The 25,237-nt window shown below is 45.1% G+C and overlaps 1 protein-coding gene across 1 annotated transcript; it reads right to left on the bottom strand.

Annotated features, from left to right (window-relative positions):
* Window positions 1-680: 680 nt before the first annotated feature.
* On the bottom strand, window positions 681-24,322 carry Arhgef5 (Rho guanine nucleotide exchange factor 5). Its single transcript, XM_052173580.1, has 15 exons — window positions 24,191-24,322; window positions 14,124-17,205; window positions 13,554-13,611; window positions 12,951-13,015; window positions 12,503-12,756; window positions 9,927-10,087; window positions 9,238-9,390; window positions 8,827-8,956; window positions 8,526-8,600; window positions 8,047-8,136; window positions 6,716-6,873; window positions 5,991-6,152; window positions 4,667-4,737; window positions 2,385-2,489; window positions 681-1,380 (listed from the first exon to the last, which is right to left on the bottom strand). The coding sequence occupies exons 2-15, from the start codon at window positions 17,191-17,193 to the stop codon at window positions 1,223-1,225; spliced, it is 4,710 nt and encodes a 1,569-aa protein (XP_052029540.1). The 5' UTR covers window positions 17,194-17,205; window positions 24,191-24,322; the 3' UTR covers window positions 681-1,222.
* Between the last annotated feature and the right edge of the window lie 915 nt (window positions 24,323-25,237).

Genomic DNA, 25,237 nt, shown 5'->3' with positions numbered 1-25,237 from the left:
GCTATTAATTTTGCTTCATTCTTACCTTTGTGCAAAGCTGTAATGCAACTCTGCCCTTGTGCCCTCCTAATCATAAAATATAATAGAATGACTAAGGAAGGACTATAATGACCCCACTTAAAAGATAGAACAAAGGATGCCATGTGTTGTCACACGGGATTCGAGACAAACAATAGTGGCCACATTCTTTAACTGAGACAGGCAATGTTAAAGGGGACAGAGAATGATTCATTGTTTGCTTGGCTTGGACTTTGCAGGGTATTGAGGGGTGCTGTTTAAGAATTTGGACTGATTGACTCATGGCAGCATGGTCACTGGATCCTAGGACTCTTTCCACTCACTGTCTTTCACAAAGATAGAAGATCTAGATTGTCATATTCATTACAATTAAAGTCGCAACAGAAAGTCATAAATGATTAGAATAGCATTTGCTACATCCTCCCAAATTAACCTATCTGTGCCTATGGACGTGCTAAATTATTTGAATGGGCTCTCTACCCACTTGTGCCTTCTAACTCCTTCTATAAGTTTTGAAGCTACAACAAGCAGAGCCACTGGCCCAAGCTCCTAAGTCTTATTAGAAGAAGCTAGTAGCCGATATAATCTGTGCACCAGATTATACGACATGTTGTATAGGCTGGAGTTCTTATGAGATCGCATTGTAATCTGAGAAGAAACCACTCAGAGAAGTGCCAAGTTTATTAGAGTGAGAGAATGCCACCCTCACATTACCACCAAGAAACAAGGACTACAGGGGCACATGCACTGAGTACAGTCTCAGATTGGAAGCTATTCTAGAGGTCACCAGGTTCACCTTGCCACCAGATGTGCCAATCCCCATTAAACACCTCGCTCCAGTGAGTGGGCTGAGGTCTATCTGGTAACATATGTCCACAACCTTACATCCGGCCAGCTCTGAATCTGCATTGTAGAAGCAGATGATGTACTAGTACCATCTGGTAGCAGAAGTACAGCACCAAGGCTCAGGCCCCACAGTCCCTTTTCCTATGAAGAAAGGTTCCCAGAATCCAGTGTGCAGTCACTCAATATTCCCTAACAAGCACAAAATGCAAAGAAGTACTGGGGCAAGGGACTGAGCTCATCCTTGGGATTTCAGAAGGCCAAGTTCCTGGTCCCCAGAAGGCTTCTGCAGCAGGTTTCTATGACTAGCCATTTCTAGGAATGCTGTCCATGAGCTCAGAAGACTCCTCACCAAGAACAGTTAGACTTGCTGTTCTACCAGCTGCAGTTTGGCAGTCTTGACTCGATGGGCTTCCTTGAGGTTCTGAGCACGGACCTCTGGGTTTGAAATGAACTCTACCTGTTGGACAGGAAACCAGCCTTGCTCCCCATCTGAGAGTCTTACACCCTCCAGCCAGCCTGCAGTATACAGTAAGAGGAAAGAAGAGTTAGATGTTAAGGGTTCATGCTAGCTTCTTGGACCTCCTTGATGAAAATTAATATACATCCTGAGGCTGACTGGACCAGGATCCTCCATCACGAAGAGCCCAGCTAGGCATATTATGGAAAGAGCTGCCCTAGGCCTGCTGAAGTCTACAGTCTTCTTCCCTACTATCCGCTGAATTTTGCCCATCAAAGTATTTATTTATAAATTAATATCCTGATAACTTGAAATCTGTTCTTATTTGGTGTGGTGGTTTGAATAAAAATGGCCCCCGTAGGCCCATAGGACATGGCACTATTAGGCAGTGTGGCCTTGTTGGAAGAAGTGTGCTTTGAGGTCTCGGAAGCTCAAGTCAGGCCTCGTGTGGCATTCACTTCTGCCTGTGGATCAAGAGGTAGAACTCTCAGCTCCTTCTCCAACACAATGGAGTGCTGCCTGTGTGCCACCACATTTCCTGCCATGATGATAATAGACTCTGGAACTATAAGCCAGCCCGGATTAAATGCTTTCCTTTATAAGAGTTGTCTCGGTTGTAGGTGTCTCTTCACAGCAATAAAACTTGTGGATGAAAATGCTCTGAATACAACTAATAAAGTTACACTGAGGCCATGTGGAGTCCATCAATCAGTTAGAGTTGGTCTCTTTACAGAAGAGGTAATTTAGATGCACACAGAACAAAGAGAGCCACAACGATTAATGGAAAATGCAGAGATTAGAATTCTGCATTTGACATTTTGACAGGATTAGATATTTTGAAGTCTGTGAGATTGAGAAAAGGTAAAAACCCTTCCTAGAAGCTTCAGAAGAGCCAGTCAATACTTTGATTTGGGACTTCTCAACTCTACAACCTTGAGAGAATAAATTGCTGTTGTTACCTGCTGCTAAGCTTTCAGTACTCTGTTATGGTGGCCCTAGAAAGCTGGTGTACCTCTGTCCAGCCTCTGCTGGCCCACCTGTGGCTCAGGATCTTCCCTCTTACCATCACTGCTTTGCTGAGTCACCATCACCACATCCGCCTTCTCTAGTGCCAATTCATCATTCTCTCGGGGCTTATAGGCACGGAGGCACTGAACTTGTGGGGAGTCTTCAGAAGAGAAGAGCGAAGGTTAGGAACAGTGTAAGACATACATGAGGGATTATGAGGGAACTGGGGGACAACTTGAGGTAGAGACAAGTGTGAGATCATTAGACAAAGGAAGCCATTGGCTGACACCTTTAAACCTAACACTTAGGAGGTAGACTCGGTAATCTTTATGAGTTCTACACAAGCCTGCTCTACACAGTAAGGTCAGTCAGGGCCACATAGTGAGACCCTATCTAAAAATACAAACAAATAAAAACAACAAAAAAAAATAAAACAGACAAACAAACAAAACCTGAACAAAATAAAAGCCAGAAAACAAATGACGAAAACAACAGAGGCGTTTGGCACAATCTTTATCTCCCAGGGATCAAACAAGACAGTAAAGAAACACAAGGATCAGTAAGAAATCTAATTTTTACAAGTTCTGCTTCTCTAGGGAAGATGCCTGGAAAACATCATGTGAGCACATTTAATTAATCATCATGACAAATACGTGAGGTTCGGCTGAAGATCCATCTTCCTCCTGAGGTGTTCCCTAACCCTTCTGTCCAGTGGAGTTTGAATTCCTTACAACTGACTGTTGAAGGGGAACCAGGGATCCCTTATCTAACTGTTCTACGCACACGATTTAATTTGCTAGTCCAAAGCACAGACTGTGCTCTAAAGGGAGAAAGAGGTAGTATGTTCTGAGCCAAATACAAGTGACCATGACTTGGAAGCATAGACTCATGTTGCCATGAATGACACATTCCACTGTGGAAAAGTTACTTTTATGGTCAGAGAAGAAAAGCAAGGCATGAATAATATATTTGACAATACACTGGTGAGGTCTTTGGGTAGGCAGATTATAGCAGAAAGGAAACATCTCTCCTAGAGGTTGTAGACATTATCTTAACAGACTTAGCTTTAGGGCTGGTGAAGCTAATGGGCTATATTAAGCTTAACAATACATCCACAAGTTTTATATATTGGTCACAAGACTGTCATGCCAGAAAGGGGATGGTAATAAAGGCTACTAATGGGACCAAAGATGGCACATGATAATTTTGGCTCCTGATCTGTGACATTGCATCTTCACAATCAGAAATTTCAAGTGTTCACTGGCATCTTCAGCATAGAACTCAGAACTTAATTCACAGCCTTTCCAACAAGACTCAAAATTGAAGTCTATGAATCTTGCATCATTTTCTTCCTTGTGCCAGATAAGGGATCCCATGCCTTTAAAAATCTCCTTCTACCGTTAAACTTTCTGCATGACTTATGTACCCTTGCTCCCTTTTGGCCTCAGTTTCCTTATCTGTAATTGATCAAGATCATGCTTGATCAAAATGATTAATATGGAAATTCTACATGCTTTCTTAAGAGTTGGGCATCATTTCCATACATTATAATTAAGTTTAAGATAATAAAGTTCAGAGTATGCCTGTTCTAGAAGCAATCTATCTGAGATGGATTTGTCTTTACTTCCATGCACTGATTTTTGCAGAAAATAAGTGGAATGAATGCTACATTATTAGCAGTGCACTTCTTTTTTCTAAAGGTCATCCTTCTTATATCCACAGAAGTGAAATGCTATAAGTGAAATAGTTCCCTGCTACCTTCTTTACCCACCACAAATGAAGCTAACTAACAAACTGCACAGCACTTAAATAGCATGGAGTCTCCTAGATCCCTTTCTAAGGTTCATTACACAATATTTTTCTTTTATCCCACAAAAGCCCAGCGTTCCTTTGATACCTGCTGGGCTCTGGCCACTCCTGGGTGCTCTGGGTAGGCAGACTTAGCTATCCGGCAGTAGTAAAAGCAAAGGCGAGCAGCTCCTCTGCCATCCCCCTTACGGCTGCACTGCCTCCCCTGGTTTCCCTTGTACATCTTCAACCGGTAAAATTAAGTCAAAATCACAGCAGATAAGACTTAAAGGAATATATATTTTACAAAGAACAAACATTTGCCTAAGGCAGTGAATACTCAAGGAAAGGGAGTGCCATGGTGAAGGACAGTTGTTAAACAGATGTATCATGAGAATTTAAAGCTTCTACCTTCAGCAATCTACCATGAAATAAATTCTGAGGAAAAACAATAAACAGAAGCCTTTTACAGTTACCACCTAGCACACTACTCATCCAAAGGAGACCACAGACAGACCCTGCCATTTTCTCTGTTATAACCTTACTCACCGTAACACTCAAGCAGGTCCAACTCCTCTCTGGGCATGGCCAAGGCTGAGATCCACCGAAGCTTTTCACTTCTGAAAATACAAAGGAAAGTCTTAGCCTCAGTGACAGTCTAGGGGCACATAGGCTGAGGGCCAATGGTGGAGAAGGCAGGTGGCTATAGGGAGGACCTGTTTAATCTAATGACTCCTAAAGGGCAATGGGATCCTGCCTGGTTGGAAACACAGTGTGATCTTGTGATCTTGCACTATATGTTAGTGTATCATGTTTATCTTGCCTTTCTCAGGCATATCTTTGAGAAAGAGTCATAGGTGAACTGTTAGTCATTCACATGAACATTTTCCAGTCTGGAAATCATACCAAACAAACCACTCATCTGTTTAGACATGACCACCTTGCATGGCTCTTGATCATCACTTACTTCTCTTTAATCAAATGTCTAAGTTGAAAATTACTATTTAATACGAATTAAGCCAAGTCATTGTTGTTGTATAATGTAATCTTACCCTATATTATCCTCTGCTTCGCAATGTACCTAGGTTATTGAGAATGACACTCACTTTTCCGAAAGGATGCTACCCAAATCTCTACAAAAGAACACAAATCTACTTCTGGTTATTTATCTTGGATGAAATCCAGAATACACTACCTTCTCTGTTCCATGAGTAGAGAGAGAAACTATTGCTCCTACTTGGTCTTCCAAGGGGTCAATCTGAAAAGCATCCATATCACATGGAGCCTTAAGCCACAGATGTGATTAATAATCTTACAGAACAGCTCTTCATGTATCTCTTACAGCACCAGAAAAGCTACTGGGCGTTCTTTAGTTTGCTATATGGTGTGTCAAATTCTATAATTATTATTTTAACTCTCAAAATTGGTATGTATATGTGAATGTATTCATTTGTTATTATCATCAGAAAGGTTAGAACTCATATTTCTTAACACTATAGATTTTTGCTCAATAGAGGATGAAGCTAGGAGTCTGAGGAAAAGCAGATAGCATACAAGGTGTTGATTATTCACATAAGTGCCCTCCAGCCTTGGTGCTGGGTTGCACAGGTGAGCTGGTCACTCACAAACATAGTAATCCAATTCTTGGCTCATTCCACGCCAGCTCAGCTCCCTGACATCTCCCAGCCCCGTGCTATACAAGTACAGGCTATAAAGCAGACATCTTCATCCCACGCTGAATCTTTTTCAAGTTATCGCTTAGCTCTAGAGCCTTGGGTTTTTATGAATAACCCCAGAAATGCTGAGTCATGGTGTGCATATGTTTTTCTCCAGGGACATCCACCCCCAACTTCTGTGCCCAGCCCCATCTCACTGAGTCTCAGTGCGGAAGAGGAATTCAGCTTGGGTGCCCTGTGCGTTGTGTAGGAGAAAGAGACGGAAAAGGTTTTTGTGAGGTCCATCCAGCTTCATTTCACACTTCTCCCCTCGGATGGAGGAGAACGGAGCATGGTCAAATACCAGGAACCGGCTGCCCCTGCAAGATAGAAATCTTTTAAGTCTGAGTCTATAGTTTGGTACTTCACCCACCCTCACCCTCTAGTCTTGAACTCAACCTCCCTGCCCTTAGCTTCTACAGACTGTATTCATATAAAAGCTGCGTGATGGCCTCAACTTGCTCTGAATATAATAACCTCGGTGTCTCAATCAACTATTGACAGCAGTAGTGATATCCATTACTTTAAGAAGAGATAGAGTTGAAGAGATAAGAACCAATATTAACTTTATAAGGTCTTAATGACCAGAGTTTCAGTTCTGAAATTAGCCAAGTAGCTGTATCAACTATTATTCTGGGTACAACCCAAAGAAGCCACAAATAAACTTATTTAAAAGACGACATCTCTTTGCTATAGTTTACTCATGTCTATAACACAGGACAGGTTTGGTAACACTATTCCTACTTCTGTTCTCTCGTTGACTCATGACTCAGACTGTGAGTTGTCTAACTGAAAAGAGATTCCTTGGCAGCAGGTCATTTGATGTCCCTCTGGTCCTATCCCATTCTTTCATATGCCCTGGCCTCCCATTCCAGCCACTGACTCTCGGGGCCGGGACAGCAACAGACAGTCATTGAAGAGATGTAGGTGGATTGGACGAGTGGTCAGTTTTCTTCTCAGCCCTGGGGAGACACTGAACTCAAGGGCTGTCAGCTCCCCACTCTTCACCAGCCATCGGGATTGTGAAATAAGTGGAAAAATCTACAAAACAGGAAGAGAGAAGGGGTAGGTGAGGAGCTTCCTGTCGATCCTGCCCAACCTCCCAATCACCAATTACAGATGTTCCCTCTTGCTCTAAAGCGATGCTTCTCAACCTTCCCAAGGCCATAACCCTTTAATACAATTCCTTATGTTGTGGTGACCCCTAACCATAAAATGACTTTGTTGCTATTTTATAACTGTAATTTTACTGTTATGAATCATAATGTAAACATTAGATATACAGAATATCTTATATAAAACCTCCTAAGGAGGTTGTAACCCACAGGTTAAGGACCATTGCAAACCAAGCAATCCAGATTGCTTCTCTAGGAACGCTTTAACTACGCTGTACTAGCGTAGATCCATGCTCAAAGGAAGGTGACTCTGATCTAACAAGAGATGATGTGGGAGCAGAAGTCTGTAAGCCCAAGCAGAGCATGTCAATGAACAGTCAAGGCACAACATAGCATCAAGGAAACCAAAGAGCAGGGGCAGTTATGTTATCTGCTCTTTCCTTAATGATGGTCAGAATCAAGACAGGCAGAGTCAGAATCAGGTGGAGTTGATGATAAGGAGATTGAGGTGGGGTCTGCCTGGAGCTGGGTCCTGGGAAAGAGCTCCAGGAAAACTTAGAGGACTTCTGTTCGCTTTTAGGGAAGCAATGATGTTATTTGTAATGCACTGCAATTTCAATGTTGAGAATCAATTTCACATTTGTTTGGACAAGAGATTTTGAGATTTATGGCACGTTGTTTGATTAGGGTGAAGGTAATCTGATAAAATTAGTGACTCAAGAAGCATTCCTCACCCCTAAATTTTTATATATCCTTATTCTGGGAAATTGCTGTTATCCATTTGTTGGGTGTTCATCCTCCTCCAGTAACTCCTGCCCCTCCCTCGTTTCTGATTATACTGTTTCCTTATGCACATACACACAGATATATCTATAGATCTGCATCCACTACATTTACACCAATATGTAATAAAATCCACATATACTTCTATGCTTTCGCCTATCAACATGTCTTGTAGAATGAAATGATCACTTGCATATTCCAGAAATGTACAGAAGGAGAGGTAGAACCAGTGGAGGCTGGATGACTGTGTTAGAGGATGGTCTGTAGGACATGCTAAAGAGATGCATAGGCAGGGAGGTGTGTAGGGACAGCTCACCTTGCACTCAAACTCAATCTTCTGGCTCAGGTAGATGAGCTCCTCTGTCCGCCGCATTCTCTGAACATTGCTGTTGCAGTCTCGAATCAGCTGTGAATGGAACAGGGCAAAGGAAGGGGAAGATCATTGTGTTAGTCTTGACCATTAAGTCCCCTTAATGGAAGGATGCCTGAAAAACTCAGTCTACCAGACTGGAATTGTGTAAAGCAGCATCAAAGTCATGTGCTGGGATGATGGGCTATTTTATATGACCCAAGAGAACATACCGGGAGGAGAGACTATAGTATTAGGAACATCGTTGCTAGATATGAAATGTGAAGAAATAAGTTCAGTAGATGCCAGAAGGGGGCTGACCTCTCCCTAGAGTATGGGCCCATCTTCCTTGCTCTTTTCAGTCATGAGTATTGGGGGAAGAGGGAAGATATCTCCCTGAATGGTTATATATCCCTTTTAGGTTATTGGATATAATGGCTGCCTACCTTCTCTAGGGCATGGTGTGCCTTTGTGGCCTCTGCTTCTTCTGAGGAGCCAGGCTGGGTTCTCTTCAGAATGTTCTGTGGAACAAATAGTGGACAAGAGCCAGAGAGGAGGAAGGACAAGTCAGGGACATAGTTCCAAAAGCAATGAGTTCTGAGAAGAAAGATGTGGACAGCTGGGAAACTGTTCGCATCCTCCACGTGATGTGGAAACTTCACAAATGAACGGGTGATCTTTTGCCTCCAAACTTTCCAAGATCATGTCTGAGTCAAGGGAATTGAACCAAAGAAGTATCTGCCACACCTGGAGCAGCAGCTTGAGACGTGTGATGCGTTGGAAGGGCAGTATCAGAAAGGACTTGAGAGACAGGCGTTGGCAGATGGGGTCACTCTCCAGCTTCTCCAAGACCTCACGGAAACTGCTGTTGCTATTCCTGTATGAGTAGCAAGCCTTGGGTGAGAAGTGAGGCAGAGAGTAAAGGGGGCTCAGTGAAGGCATGGAGAATGGGGGCTAGTGGAGGATCTGGGATTGGGAAAGAATGGGAGAGCCCATGTACAGGGTCCAGATATGACTGCAGAGAAGATAGGGAATGGGCTGAGACTTCAGATGACAAAGCGGGCACAAGAACATATATTATTGGAGAGGGCTCTGGGCTGGGATTGAGTCAAGGTCACTGCAATGTCCACTAAAGGAATGAAGAGGGATCGTTCTTACATCAGACTTTGAAAGGTGCGTTCCTGATAGGTCTGGTTGGTGACATAAGGCAGGTAGACTCGGTGGAAGTCTGTGGCATGATTCAAGACAACATCACACACTTGGAAGGAGAAGATGTTGTTCTCAAAGTTTTCTTCTAGGTCTGAAAGGAACCTGTGTAGCATTTAAACAGTGTCATGAGCTATTGGGTCCTCAGTCCAGCATCTGTCTCAAGATTCTGAATATGTAACTAATTCTATGAATCACTAACTTCTCCTGACTCTCCTTAGCGGTGTGCTCTTGCTATATAGTACCATCCTCCCCTAGGTTGTTACTTGTTTATTTCTGATGTAACCTAAATAGAATTCTACTATTCTTTTTCTTCTTCTATTCTATCTTGGTTTGCCAATCTTTCAGTGGTTCTTATAGATTGTGTCCACTACAGTACAAACCCAGAATGTAAGTTAAATCTCAATCTAGGAAGCACTTCTCACTCATCTGTATTAATAGACCTGTGACCTTCCACACTCCCTCCTCTTCTTAGTTCTTCCCATCCCCCTTCCTACCCCTGAAGGAATCATGGAGGGAGCCCAGGCCCACTTTTATCCAGAGACTCCGACAAAGAGGTTTCTAAGTGGGACAAAAGCAGCTGAAACCTCAATGGCTAAGCACAGCAAGGTTGACAGAATGGAGTTTGGAAGAAGTCTCACGTGGTGCTGACATCTCGTACATCCTGCAAACGAGAGAAGAGCCACTGATGATCCTGGTTGGTCAGGGTGGCCCGCAGCTGGGGTGAATGTTGGAAATGATCTACAGCTATGTTTAAACTGCGCAAGTAAGATGCCTCTGACACGATCAGCTCAAACTTGGCCTAGAAGATTGGAAAAGAAGAAGATTAATGAATACTTTTATGAACTGTCTGGTAGATGAAAACTGCTGAACAATGTTTTAGGGTTGAGCACTGAACTTTAGCTACATCTTTTCATTAGTCACAATAATGAAACTTAGTCTAGGAGGGGACCAAGGACAACTTGAGTATGCCAGATTCAATTTAGGGGCTGAATAATGGGAACATAGTCTTTATGTTTTCAAGAAACTTACAGATACATTCATACCCATACACAAATAACTGGGATATCACGGATATTTTAAATTACCACGTGAGAGTAAAAATTTTAGCAACAAATAGACTGTGCTAGATCTCCTAATAAGGTGATTAATATTTCAAACACAATGACATTTACTTTTAGAAAAGAAACAAATAAGTTGAACATTTGTAGAAATTTTATTTAAAAGAAAAGAAAAAATGAAGCAGGAGGGTCAGGTGGAAATCCAGCACGAGGCCTGGCGGATCGTGTGAACAATGCAGCACGAGCTTAAAGAGATGTGGAAAGGTAAAAAGCTCCGGAGTTAGGTGAGTTGCTTTTTGCTTGTTTTGTTCTCATTTCTTAGAATGAGAACACCTTTAAGCAGTGAGTAGAAAGCAGTGAGTAGAAGAGGTCAGAAGACGTCAGAGCCGTGCTGGGAAACTGGGTAACATGTCTAGATGGAGGATGAAGGCCTCCTCACAGGCATGTGGAACGTGGACTACTCTAGTCATTAAACAGGACTTGGAAAATGTTGCTTATTTGCTAGAAGTGGGGTGTAAAGAGGAGGAGCCAAGGCCAACGCCCTGCTTTTGACTAGGCAATGGGTTAGATGGTGGAATCACGGACTGAGCCAGAGATCTCTGAGTCAGGGAGAGACGAAGGTCACAAGCTTAATTTGATGTCTGAGGAGAGATGGGCATAAAAAGAAGCAGGATATGTGAGAGAAGATGCTACATTGTAGTTTAAAAGGGAAAGCCAGCACTTAAGAATGGCATGACGGCTCCAGCAGGGGGCGCAATAACTCAGAGCCATGACTGGACACCTTTTCCTTCTCAGCATGGTCACTCGAACCACTGGGAAACAGAGTAAAATAGGCATGCATCCCTTGCTGATCACTGAAGTAGCCAACCACACAGTTGAACTTTCTATACAACTCCAAACTATGATACTGAAGGTTTATTCTCAACATAACCATCAAACACCACATGACTTAAAACGACTCATTTAAGCTTCTGAATCTCGGGAGTTTTGATGTTGTTGTCTTTTTGTCTTTTTGTATAGATAGAGTGACCACCCTACCACCACAAACACACACCAGAAAACACAATTTTCAGTAGGAATAGAGTCTGTAAAGGAACTCTGCAGATTCCCAAGATGTGCTTTTATGAAATGAAGATGTATGTATGAGGTGGTGATACCAAGGTCTCTCTTCTTGCAAAGTCAAGAGGGATCATGGCTCAAATCAGGACTCTTGTGACTTCAGAGAGTCCATTTCATCTTCCCATTATTTGATCAATAAACACAGGACAGGTTAGTGATTTTCTAAACACCTGCACTTTAGAATTTCCAGTTAAATTATATAGCCTATCCAAGATTATCCCATTAGTTAAAGCCAGGCCTAAACCAACTAAATTCAAATAGTTAATATTTTCTGACTGTTCTGTAGTAACCATTTATCTTTCTTATTCTCCCAGTAACTCTGTGTATCTGCTTTACAAATGGCTTAGAGACAGCAAGTGATTTGGCCAAAGTCAAGAAACATAGTTACAAAGGCACTGTGTCTCAATCATTGTTATAGAACCCCAACACTTAGATATTACTCTATCCCATTGGGCCCTATTTTCTCCCTAGGAAGAAAAGTTCTACCTCCTCCTTCAGGCAAATATAAAAGCAGAATCCGCCTATGAAAAACTAACTAATGGTCACTGCTTAGGGCCAGATAAGCAGTGTCTCCTGAAGTCTTAATCCTGGTGATGACAACCAAGAAGGGATATATTAAAGCCTAAGTAAGATCAAAAACCAACAGACAACTTCCGGTTGTCCTCTTCAAAGGAGCCAGCAAAAATGAGTATTATGGCTTATGTGAAACACTCGTAAATGTGGAGAGGAGATTGTCAGTGATGAAGTTACTCTCACACCCCTCCCATCAGATTCCTAGGCCTGGTCACTCCGTATGAGTGAGTTCAAGCCAGTACAGGACAGAGTAGACGGCACATGCGTGAGCGAGGGAAGGAGGGAATGTGCTGAATTCTCAGAGCATGTCCCATTCTTCAGCATGGTAGTGAGCAGCCACTGTGTATACAGGTGAGTGTCGGGTGGGGACAGCCTGCTCTTGGTGGCAGAGGTAAGGGAGGAGATAAAGTATTAGCGAATATGACTTTGGTCCCCCTATCTCCCCAGCCCTGCCCTGGTAGTACCTCTTGCAGTTTCTGATCTTCATGGGTCATGGAGAGCAGCACTGTGCTATTGCGCACCACAGGGATTTCCTGCCAGAGGGAGCCACTGGAGGCCATGGAGAGGCGCTGTAGGTAGGAGTCTGAAGAGACCATTGCCTTTCGACGATGCCTTGGGGAAGAGAGACCCGGTGGCTCGGCCAGGCTTTCCAGCCGCTGCTGGCTCTGAATCTCCTTATTCAGAACAACATCACTGTACTCCTGATAAAGTAGCTGGGCTGTGGGTAAAAATGCATGGGAAAAGGAGAAAATCCTGAGGAAATGAAGTGAGTGGAAGCTCACCAAGAGAAACTGCCATCTATAGCTGACCTCTGGTAACCCTTCCTCTGAACACTACCATTCAACTGTTGGCACTCATGAGTCCCTGTCCCACTTTTAGGCAGAAAGCACACACAAGTTTTAAAGTACTCACAGGAGTTGATGAGCTTGGAGCAACGTCTTGAAAAACCTCCCATCCCCTCCTTTGGTTTCTTCTCCCTGTGGAGTAGGTAGGCTTTGAGATGCATACTGACTGTGAGATAGCAGACCCTGAGCAACTTTAGATTTGAAAATCTCTAACCTTCCATGTCCATGCTGGGTTCGGGACTGAAGGAAAGATGCTTCAGGCTGTCCCCACCACTGGTCCCTCCATTCAACCCTTCTCCCTTATCTCACAGTCTAGGGGAGATCTGAGGACTTAGGGAGAACTTGCACATGCAGTGGGGCATCTCAACAATAACCCTACTTTGTAATTCCGGGGTCTTTTGGACAGTATGTGAAGGAGACTGGTTTATAGCCATATGCCTTAGGATGACAGGTGACTCAGACACAGAAGGCAGGACTGGGTATGCACAAACAAGCACCTTCCTTCCCTGCAATCCTGAGGCCTCTTTCTTCCTCCCCTTACTTTTTGGACATAGAAGCAGCAGTAATTTTGGGTCCCAGGATCTTTATCTACTGAATTCTTACTAAGGAAATCTTAGTATCATAAATGAAGCCGGTAGAGTAAAAATAATGAGGAGACAGGGCAACTCACCGGAAAACAACAGAATCTGAAGAGCCAGGAAGTCTTCCCACAGCTGGATTTTGTAAATCTGAAAAGAGAAATGGGTGGTAAAACAGGGACATTTAGAGTAGGTGAGAAGATGAGCAGAAGCCACAGATGAGCAAAGAGGAGACAGTTCTACTGCGATCTGGAAGAGAAGACAATGCCAAAGTTATTCTAAAGCCCAGTATCCACTGTGTCCCTGGCGCTCATGTCAGGATAGGAGCTCCAGAAGATATATTAGCTATGGCCCCAGCCTTCGTGCAAGATGGAAAATGCACAAAGAAAGAGTGCTTTAAGATTTTCAAAAGGTATAGCAACAGAGGGAGTCTAGCACCTTCAGGGAGAGGTGGGCTTCAGGGGAAGCAGAGATGGAAAGGTAAAAAGAGAGGGGGACATTCTGATGGGATCATAGTGGGCCATGAGTTTCTGAGCTGATGTAGGTGAGGCAGGTGAATGAAGCTGCAGAGAGAGCAGTGGAGACAGACCCCTCAGATAGAAGACGTAGAATAAAAGCTTTGTCTAACATAACTGGTTCTATAGTCTCTGCTCCTTACTTACCTGAAGAGCTCTCAGGCAAAATTGAAGGTCTACGCAGGCCTTGCCGGTTCCAGCCCTTTTGCTTGTTGGGTACCTGGCCCAGAACCTCTCCACTGCTATTCTCTGATGTTATTGCTGAGTCCCGTCTGTGAGGCCAGCTGGATGCCTTCTCCAGTTGATAATGAATGGGTTTTTCTGACTTCTTTCTTGATCCTAAAACTGACATTCTTGTATTATTGCATTCCTCCTGAGGGGCTGATCTTCTAAATGATCTTCTCACCGGCACCTCAAACTCTTCAGTGAGTCCTGACTCATCCTTACTGGTAGGTCTCTGAAGCTCTGGGATCCAAGGAGTAGTAGGAGAAGAGGGACTAAGAAGGTTTGTCATGTTGCTGAAAGCCAGGCCAGGGGACACTTCACTATTACACCTACTAGTGGAAGGCAAAGATTCTGTTGATCTGCCTGTGGCTGGGGGCCAGGAGGTCCGTCCAACAGAGAGAGTCGAAGCTGTCCAATCTTGACTAGTAGGTCTTGGTTTGGTTTGACCTCCTGAATGTATAATTCCTCCCTGGACACTCCTGCTTCTCCCCCTGGACTTTGGGGGTAATGGAGGTGGTTCAGAGGAAAAATCTATGATAGGAACTGGGGGTAGAGGCTTGTACATCCTTGAGATATTAGAGGGAGAGATGGAGGAATGGCAGAGCTCAGGCATATCAGGAGTTGGGGGTAATGGTTTGTTGTATCTCAGCCTGGAGGGGATGGAGGGCTGGGTATGGTGTGGGCTTTCTGGGGTAGATGGCAGAGGGCGGTACTGCCTTGCCACAATGGGGTCAGAAAATCTATGGAGCCCTGAAGTTAGGGCCAGTGGAGGAGGATGGCTATGCCGCTTCAGTGTAGGGGCTACTGCATGAAGAAGACCATCTCTCTCCACTATGTGACTGTAGCTATGTCTCTTCTCTGGGGGAGGAGGAGGCAAAGCTTCATGTATCGTCATATCCATGGAGACAGTGGGTGGAGAAGCAGCATTTGCAGGAGAGCCGATGGCTGAGTTCTGTGGGGAGCCCCATGGCTCACTACCATGAGGAGTGCTGGGCCTCTCTGGATTTGAAGGGAATTCTTCAGAGTCCTGTTTCAAAGGAAAAAAAGTAGTAGAGGATTCTGAAAAGATGACACCATCCCTACTTCTTCTGTTTCTTCTTGGGATCAGAGAGCCATAGATGGCTGGTTTGGGGAGCCTCTGAGGTAATTCCAAATGAGAGAAAGAGAGTGACATCCCCAGAGAATCTGGAGTCTGCTCCGTCCTGTGAGAGCCTGGGAATGAGTTGCTTCTTAGATGTTGGGTGACTCCAGCGTAGCTGCTAAGAGGGCTGTGAGGGCTGGCTGTGTCAGAAGTGGCACATGGGTCCCTGGAGGATTTTGCAGGTAGTGGAGGAGTCTCCCACGGCCCACAATGAGGTGGAGTGTCAGCTGAGACAGAGGCTGCTAGGGTCTCCTTCTCAGGAAGGGTAGCTGAAGAGCTAACAGGTGACAAGGTGGCAGTGCTAGAGAAAACATTGGGAGGAGTGAAAGGAGGTGAATCTGGTGTCCCTGCCAGAGCCACAGATGTACTAGCAGAGATAACCTTCCTAAGCCTGACTTCTTCTTGCAGGCTATTGTGAGTCCTATTATCAAGGGATTCTTCGGGAGCAAAAGAAGCAGGTGGAGAAATGAGTTGGTGAGACCATTCCGTTGGCTCCAGTGCAGAAGCTTGAGGGGTCAGTTCCTCAGACACAGGCTCCCTCTGAATCTGTGGACTATCAGCCACAGAAGAAGAGATACCTTGGAACAATGTACTTGGGGAGAGAACTTCAGGAGCTACAGAAGCCATCTGAAGACAAGGCTTACTGTCCTCTCCTGGTCTGCTCCTTTCCACTGCTATCTGCCCACCGCTTGCCCCATTCCCTTGTTCCCTGTCACCTGAGTCTACAACATCCTTCTGGTCCCCAGCAGGCATCACTCTTCCTGTTTGATCATGACCTTCCTGCTTTCTCCTTACATTCTCTGGCTTCTCTACCAACCTTTGATACTCTGCACACTGACTAGTTACCCTCCTCTCTCCCAGCTCCCTTAATTCCCAGTCCTGTCCCTCTTCTTCTGAATCTCTCTGAACCCAAACCTTCCTTTCCCTGTTCTCTTGGCCCATCTCACTGTAATTCAGACCTTCTAATTCCCCATGGAGCCTCTCACTTCCCCACTGTCCTCCACATAGCATACAGTTTTGGATCTGCTCCTGCTTCTGCTCTTCCTTGTTGCCATTAAACTCCTCTTCCACCTCCTCCTGCTCTCCCGGGAGCCCACCAAAACAAATGTCTTCGTTCAGAGTTCCTTCCTCCTGAATGTCTACTTCCTGTCCTTCTTGCTCCTCCAGTCCCTGGGCTTCCTGAGGTTGGAGGAAGCCTTCTTGCCCTTGATTTTCTTGTGTGACCTCCAAATGCAGCTGTTTCCCCTGCCTAAGCAGATCACTTCCACCGCTCTCAGTCCGGTCAGTCTCACCAGGGTGAGTTTTGCAGGGAGGCCAAAATCCTCTAGGGGTTGAGGTATCTGGGGAGGTTTCTTCCTCTTCTTTCTCTTTGCTAACTGCCAAAGTCAAAGACAAAAGTTCTGGCTGCAATTCTGCCTCCACTCTGCTGTCTAGTTTGCTGGGTATGTCTAGCAATTCTTCCTGGGCAGCACAGGCCAAGAGCTCAGAGGCAGCTATTGTTCTTGACAATCTGTCTTTAAGGCTCTGGGTTACAGCTTCCTGCTGGTCTGGAGTGTCACAGGCCTCAGCCAAAAGGATTTCCTGGCTTGTCTCCACATTCGAAGATTCTTTCTTGAAGAAAATTGCCATACTATCAGGCGTATGGTCACTCATGGCCCTTAACGCTTTTGACTGGTCCATCAAGGGTCTGTGTCCGTCTGTCCACTTATAGGATGGGTCTTGGCCTTCTTGAGCTTCTGCATCCAAGGCAGGGATCTGACTGCTCCTCATGATCCCTTCAGGGATAGCTCTAAATTCTTCTATGTCGGGGACGGGTGTGGGTACTCCATGTTCAGGCTCCTCAGCCTCCATCAGGGCTGAATCCTACGGAAGGATACAAAATAAGTTTCTAGTGCCTTTTCTGTGTCTGTGTACACAGGGAAAGATCAAAAATAAGATGAATGGGAAACTTCTTTGGTTCCATTTAGGATCATTCTAGACAGGTATATAGTGACACAAACACTGACCTTAGTATGTGTCCTGTTTAACTTTACTTATTTTTAAATTAAACTGAGTTATATAAATTTTTTAAAATTTATTCTTATTTATACATATCTGTATGTGCCCACAGGACTCAGAAGAGGGCAATAGGTCCCCTGGAACTGGAGTTATATGATTATCAGCCATTACTGTAGGTGCTAGGAGCTGAATCCCTGTCCTCTGAAAGAGCGTCAAGTGTTTGTAACTGCTAAGTCATCTCTGTAGTCATTAAGGACTTACTTAGAGGGATTGGGGTGATGGTTCAATTAGTAAGTATAATGAAGATTTACCAAGAGAGAATGGAGGACAGTTTGGTTGGCCTGATGCACAAGCGTAAGAACCCTAGCATGGCCATAAAAATTCCAGGAAGAATCATGTGTGTCTACAATCCTACCGTGTGCGGGTGAGGTCCGGGGCAGGTAGATCTCCAGCGCTTCCTGGTCAGCCTGTCTAGTCGACCAGTAAGTGCCAGTTCAATGAGAGATTCTCTCAAAAGATAAGATGGAAAGCTTTCTAGAAAAATATCTGGCATCAATTCTGGCCTCTATAATATACATATATATGTGTGTACAACACACACACAAACACAACACACACTATTACCTATGGACCCTTTAAAGTATCAGATAATCAGCAGTGACCAAGACAAAGCTGTTTGATCTTGTACCCTTGTGGGAAAATATGATTACAAACAATTCAATTAGCATTCAATTGTCAAGGAGTTCCAGGAACTCCCAGTGGTCATTGCCCTCTAGATTCTATTATACCATTGTCTGTTTCTTCCAGTCAACTATCTGGACTCTCAGTGTGAGTCAGCCTCAAGTAACTACCAGACATGATGGTTGACACACCCTATATCTAACAGCCCAGAGAAGCAGTGTCAGAAGTAGAACCGTCCTCCTGAGCTGTTGACATGGGATTAAAATAGGTCAAGTTATTACAACCAATATGCAAGAAATGAATCCTTTATACAGATTCTGGTTTATACCCATCTTCCTATTTCTACAGTGTCTGTAGTTAATTTATAACTAATGAACGATTTTGTTTTAAATTATAGAGACAGCTGTTGTAAAACAGCTTGCTAAGATAACCCCACTTACTCTATTCAACATGGCTGGTAAAGCTGGCCCACCTTCATTATGATCCTCTCCTCTACACCAAGCTAACTCCTCTCACTACCTGCTATCACTGTGACCTTTTACCTTGCCTCCCCAATCCCCACTTCCAACACAACACTTCATATCCTACTGTAAAAAAATAAAAAATAAAAAAAAAATCATCAAACAATGGAGAGGTGCTGCTTCAATTTATATACTTCAAAAGAAGCTTGCGTGCCTACTCTCTCGCTTTCCCATGCTCCACCGCGTTACCTTGTCTCCTCTAGGCCATGACTACCTCCCTAAACCAGTGGTTCTTCAACCTTCCCAAGTCTGTGACCCTTTAAAACACTTCCTCACATTATGGAGAACCCCCCCCCCTTCAACCACAAAATTATTTTCATTGCTATTTCATTACTATAACTTTGCCACTGTTATGAGTTGTAAAATAAATATCTATATTTTCCAATGGCCTTAGGTGACCCCTGAGATAGGGTCAGCCAACACCCCACAAAGGAAGGGAAGGTTGAGAACCAGTGCTCTAACACTTAACCAGTATCTAAGCATTCCTAGCAGCATGCATCTTCTGAATATCTAAACTGAGTCCTGCCTATGAGCTACGTTCAGAGCCTCCCGGCCCACCCACTCCGCCAGGCTCAATAGGTGCCATTCTACCAGGATCTTTTAGATCACACTTTGGTGCTGGTTGTGACTATCACTACTCACATCAGGACTTTCCTTCGCACTTAGGCCATTATCCTGCTTTGATTGATGCTTTCTTTGGGTTTCTAATTCCTCAAATCACTTAAACTACATTTCTATTTCAAGTAATGAAAAAAAATTATAACTCACTTCACTTTTCCTTTGCATTTAAATCATTTCAACCATATAATTATGTGTTCTTATTTAACCTTAATCTCACCCCAAAATGGCAAGGAGTGTAAAACATGATTTGTTTAGTTGCCTATATCTAGCACAACATTAGCCCATAGTAAGTGCTCAATAAATATTTTAAACATAAAGAATAAATCTTTTGTTTCCCTCCAGGTCAAAAGTGTCCATAGTATATTCACATCTCTCTCTCTCTCTCTCTCTCTCTCTCTCTCTCTCTCTCTCTCTCTCTCTCTCTCTCTCTCTCTTTCTCTCTCTCTCTCTCTCTTCCTCCCTCCCTCCCACCCTCTCTCTATTTTGTTTTTTGAGACTGTTTCTCTGTGTAGCCCTGCTGTTCTGGAACTCACTCTGTAGACCAGGCTAGCCTCGAACTCAGAAATCTGCCTCCCTCTGTTTCCCAAGTGCTAGGACTAATGCTGTGTGCCACTATTGCCCACCCGGCTTTCACATATCTTTATACATGGAGCGCAACTAGCCCCAACCTCCACACGTACAGTGCATTCTCCACACAAAATACCACTTATAGTTTAAATTCCTTGGTATCTGCTGACTAGACTTAAGATAATTCCCAAATAATCAGCAAAGCTTAGACACTGCACCATGTGGCCTCTGCCTTCCTTTCTCAGCACCTGCCTCTCTCTACGCTCAGCTCTCCACCTTCTCTCAGCTATGGGCCTTCATGTGTGGTACTCCACTGCTAGAATTCCATCCCAGAGAATTCTCTGCTTCTCCTGAAAAACACATAGAACTTGTCCAGCATTTCCCAGCTGTATCAGGAGCTCCAAGAGGGCGCGCTCTCTACCATGTCAACTGTGCAGTCCCCACTACCGAAGGTTTTATGGTCGATCTCCCAGCTAGCTCAGCATCTGTGAGTGCAAGTCCTCTGCTGTCTCAAATGTGCAGTCCTCTCTGCCTTACTTTTTGTGGTCCTTGGGAAAGATGGGCAGTTACGAAAGTGTTTTTCAATTCCTCCTTTTTGATTCTTTGCTACTATTTAAGTCAACTGTAGGAATCATTTAATCTATTTAAATATCCCTTCCTTATCTATAAGAGATGGGGAAATTGTTTCCTTCACAGTTCTAATGAAGATTAACTAACATAATACAAAAAGTTCATTGTTATCTTTAAAAGTCATAGGAAGTACAGATATTAATGATCTGAGAAACCGAATGTGTGTAGGAAAGAAATAGAAGGCTGTAAGACTGCAGAGACATTCCTAGAAACATAAAACTTTCCTCAACTTGCAGAGGCAAACTAAAGCCCACAGAGTCCGTGTCCTAAGCAAAGGATCCATGTAAGCTGAAGCAAAGCCTCCAGATCAGAGTCTATTGGAAGCACACAGTCACCCAACCACAGCACAGGTGCCGCCCCCATGGCCCTGGGGGTGGGGTGGGGCTCACTATGCCCAACTAGGCAGCTTTCTGGTCTGTTCCAGGTTTAAAGGTGGTTTAAAAGCCACCTGTAAGGATGCTTTTTGTTGTCGGGCAGAGTTGCTAAGTATGTGTAGTACATGCACGCGCGCGCGCGCGCACACACACACACAGACATCAATTTAATCAACCCTTGCAGTCTCTCTGCAATAGAATCTGACATAACCAAACAAGCAGGTCCCTAGGCACCTTGCAGATGTGGTCTGTAACAAGTTCCTGGTCACCTCACAGATGCAGATATTATCTATATAGGGCAAGTATATGTGATTAGCATAAATGCACATGGATCCAAGGTCTTTTATGTCCTTTTCCAGTTAACCAGCAGTATGTGATTTACTCTATCTAGCCCTTAAATATATGTATAAATGATATATAATGTGACCTTATTCTCTCAGCCACATGTTAAATAACTTGCTCCTATCTGCCTCAAAAACTATGTGACTAACCCTGTTATCTCTCCTCTCCAGCATCTATACTGTCTGGATCCCTCTCGCCCAATGGCACCATACCCTTTAAAGAGGACTCCCTGGATTTATAGATGAGCTTTTGTTGTAGCTGACTTCATCTACATACACTATGTGCTATGTTGATATTTTCAGTTCTGATTTAGGGACACACGTGTCTGTTTCTGCAATCTCACAACTATGTTCTTTATCTTTTTAGAAATACAGTAGTCACAGCGACGTAGTGGCACACCCCTTTAATCCCAGCAATCAGGAGGCAGAGCCAGGAAGATCTCAAAGTTTGAGGACAGCCTAGTCTACTAGGACAGTGAGGAGTACAAAGAGAAGTCTGTCTCAAAAGCCCAGAAAGAAAAGAAAGATCTCTCTCCTCTCCTCTCCTCTCCTCTCCTCTCCTCTCTCTCTTTCTCTATCTTTCTTTCAGAGAGATAAAGAGAGAGAAAGGAAGAAGGGAGAAAGAAAGCCAGCCACCTACTTGCCTACTTGTTTATAACTCAAACTTAGCACATACCCTTAGTTCTTATATTTAATTCTATCTTAATAATCCTATGCAGACAGGCATGACCCTGCTAGAACATGGAGAAAGCTAAAGGAAATCTGTGAAATATTCACATAAAGGCATTAGAATGGGATTTTTTTAAACTACCTATTCCGTTAAGAGTTGAAACATCCTCATATCCCTCTCATCTGAGGTGATAAATCACTATTTATCTGCACACAGGGAGAGACAGGGCACAGCATCACAGGGAACTGGCTTCTCTCCAGACCAGAGACATGTCACATCTTCAAGACCCCACAGACAAAGCTCCATGTGATCCCATTAACAGAACAGTGCAGAACACAGTAAGACCTCCACAATCTCACAGAGACTCCTCAACCAACGCTTTAGCTCCTATCCATTTCGAATCACCAGGTGAAAAAGGATTTAAAAGACACCCTTCCTTATCTCCTGGATTTGCAATGCATTGCAGTGGCATTTATACTTCTGCCTACAGTAGGAAAACAAATCTCCCATTTTCCATCTGAAAGATACCCTCATTTCATTTATCTCATATAATCACCGCACAGATATGTATCTTGATTCAGTGTTGGACATTACTACCCTCAATATTCCAGTCACCAAAGTAAGTGTAGTAAGACACCACTGTTATGACTTGTCCAACCGACCCAGTAAAGAATGGAGCAGGCATCTTTCACCTCCTGCCTAATGTCTTGAATGTTGTGAACTGACACTCTTAAGTGGGATGCTTAAGCCCTCAGGCCCACCGTTGGCTGTGGGGCCCACCAGTGAGCTAAGGTGTGATGTGTTTGTCCTTGGCATACAAATGCCATTGATTCTTTGTACATTAGACACTCCAAGTGGCCAGTTTACTCTACACACGTCAGCACGGGGTCCTGTTTACAACAGAGGCTGTCTATCACCTGTTTGTGTCTACACCATCCTGGTCAACATCATCTCACGAGATCCCACTTCTGTCCACACCAGAGTAAGTGACTATTCCAGACACCACAAATGACGTCTTCTTGTCTATCCTGAAGACAGACAAGTCCATAACGTGACCACACACAACTTCAGACAAACCACATTATGGGCAGCCATACCTTCTAGGGAAAACAGATAGATGAAAACTTTGGCTACATCTTCAATTTCTGTCTTTTGAAAAGAGGTATCCCTTTACATTCCTTCTGGCTTCCTCCCAAAGCTTACATTTCTCTTTTACCACAAACTTAGAATTTAGAAGCTGTCTCCTTCTCAGCTTCCCCTTGCGTTCCCCACCCCCCGCCCCCCCCGCCCCCCCGCCCCCCACCTCCCATGTCCTTTTAATGCTCATGGTTTCAGACTTAGACCTAAGGACTGGTTAACAAATGATGCCTGTTGTGATAGAGCCAGAAGCTTGAATACCCCAGGTGTAGATAAAGCAGGAAGTCCTGGAAGAGGCCACACTGGGGGCCGCTTCTCTGGGACTTGGTGCTTTTGAAGTAAACCTGGGAGCACAGTGGGAGAGCAAGGGAGGAAGGAAGCTGAAAGGAAACCACCCTCCCAACCCTCCTGTTTGGCGTGCCCTTCCCCCTCAGTCTGACACAGTGCGGGCCAGAGTTCACTGCTAGGCCGACAGGAGGACAAGATTGTCCAGAGAACCCAAGATCCAGAAAAGGGGGAGGGGAGTGAGCAGAGGGGACGAAGTCTTGAAAACCGAGGCTCCAGAATTAGCTCTCGCGGGCCAGTTCTGCTAAAAGGCATTTGTAGAAGATGCCCCGACCTAGGAATCTGAAAACGGGCTCCTGAACCCGCGATCTAGCAGGCTGTGGAACAGCTCTTTTACACGTTCCTAAGAACCTTGTGCCGAGGCCAACAAGAAACTCCCTCTATACAGGTAAATGGAGGAGAGGGAACTCAGCGCAAAGATCCTTGATTCCGATTTCAGAGCCTTAGTTAAGAGCGGAGAGAGGTGTGTACACAGATTCACACATACGTAGGCATGTAAATGCCGCGAAGATAACGAAGCAAGGCCCAGGCCTGGTTACAAAAGAAAAAAAAAAAAGGCACTTCCAGGTAAGGAACCATCTAGAAGCTGAATCTCAAGAATTCTTTATCATCGGAGTCAGCTTTCCCCAGGGTCCCAACTTTCAGGCAGGAAAAAAAGTTCTGATTCTTGGCCCGGGAACATCGCGGGGCAGGGTGCCCAGGCTCAGACCTGGCTGGAAAGCAAACTTTTCCAAGAGGCCATTCCTTCCGGCTCCCTTCCCATTCCCGACCAGGTACTCAGCCCCTCACTCGGAGCCCGGCCCACTGGCCCAGCCCCCCATTTCCGGAGCCTGCGCCCCGGGACCTGCCTGGGACTGGTCCCCGGGGAGGCCTAGTTCTCTTCCCTTTCCCGCCCCTGCCTCACCTCCACCCGGCACCACGACCACCCAGAGTCCCGGGTTGAGCAGAGAGGAGAGCACCCACCTGGTCGGAGTCACATGCTGCCCCGGGCCGGTCCGAGAGTCCCCTCCAGGTCCGGGCGCCCGCCGCGGTCCCCAGCCAGGCCAGGCCGCCCCGGCGCCCCACCCGCGGCCCGCCCCTGCCGCCGGACGGGAGGGAGGGACCGGCTTCTCCTAAGGAAGTTTCAGGTGAGGAAACAGGGACACACCTTCCCGGGGGAGGGGCAGCTCCGGGCCGAGCAGGGAAGAGCGAGCTCAGCGGGACTGAGCTGTACCCAGGGCACCCGCAGGCCCTGGCCGTCCGGGGGCACAACCCCGGCCGGAGTCACCAGGGACCCGCACGAGAGAACTGGACACGGGGCTCGCCGGTGTCCCGCGTGCCCCTAAACGCCCCTGCGTGTCTCTTCCTCCGTGGGTCCTCTTCAGGTCTCCACCTGAGACTCATCCGGACCCTCGAGTTTGTCTCGATGTTTTGCTGATGTTTCTGAGATTTGTGATTGGCAGCGTGTTTCTTTACCTTACTCTTCCTTGGTGTTTGCCATAAGATAAAGGGTATCTCTTGCTCAAGTTCTTCCGTCCCTGTCTCTATGCTTCTCCTTCTCTGTCTCTCCCTCCCTAACCCCCTCTCTCCTTCCAGTGTTCCTCCCTCCCTTCACTGGGTGCATGTGAAACAGTCTTATGTCTTTTCTGTAGATAGCCTCAGTTTCCCTCATGTTCCTGAGCTCAGTATGATCCTTCTCTGATCTTTCCAGTATTCTGAGAGTGTACACACACACACACACACACACACACACACACATACACTCCTTTACCTAGTGACAGGAATTGGGATGTTCTGTCCTCAGCCTCCCTCCCCAACCCCATTCCTCGATCTGGGAGGGGCCATAGCTATGTTTCTCCAGGAGAATTAACAGGCTCTTTGGCTGTTTTTCTTTCAGGAATGCTGTGGCCCACAACTCCAGTCAGCTTTTGTGGGCCCCTGATCCCTGTGTCCACCGCTGCTGCACTGACCCTGGCAGGAGAGGCCACACAGTTGTTTGGAAGGCCCTGTAGAGTAAAACATGACCGAGGG

The sequence above is a fragment of the Apodemus sylvaticus genome, chromosome 2 (genome assembly GCF_947179515.1).
Source record: "Apodemus sylvaticus chromosome 2, mApoSyl1.1, whole genome shotgun sequence".
Taxonomy (NCBI): Eukaryota; Metazoa; Chordata; class Mammalia; order Rodentia; family Muridae; genus Apodemus; species Apodemus sylvaticus.
The sequence above is the reverse complement of the archived record's forward strand: the minus strand, read 5'-3'. Positions and strand labels throughout refer to the sequence as shown.

What these genes read in the sequence shown, in the direction of transcription:
- Arhgef5 (XM_052173580.1), bottom strand. Translation starts at nt 17,193, where the DNA reads ATGGAGGCTGAGGAGCCTGAACATGGAGTACCCACACCCGTCCCCGAC. An exon ending in TCAGATTCTGTTGTTTTCCG is followed by an intron (nt 13,016 to 13,553) that starts GTGAGTTGCCCT and finishes CCTACTCCACAG; the next exon opens with GGAGAAGAAACCAAAGGAGG. An exon ending in CTCCAAGCTCATCAACTCCT is followed by an intron (nt 12,757 to 12,950) that starts GTGAGTACTTTA and finishes TTTTACCCACAG; the next exon opens with CCCAGCTACTTTATCAGGAG.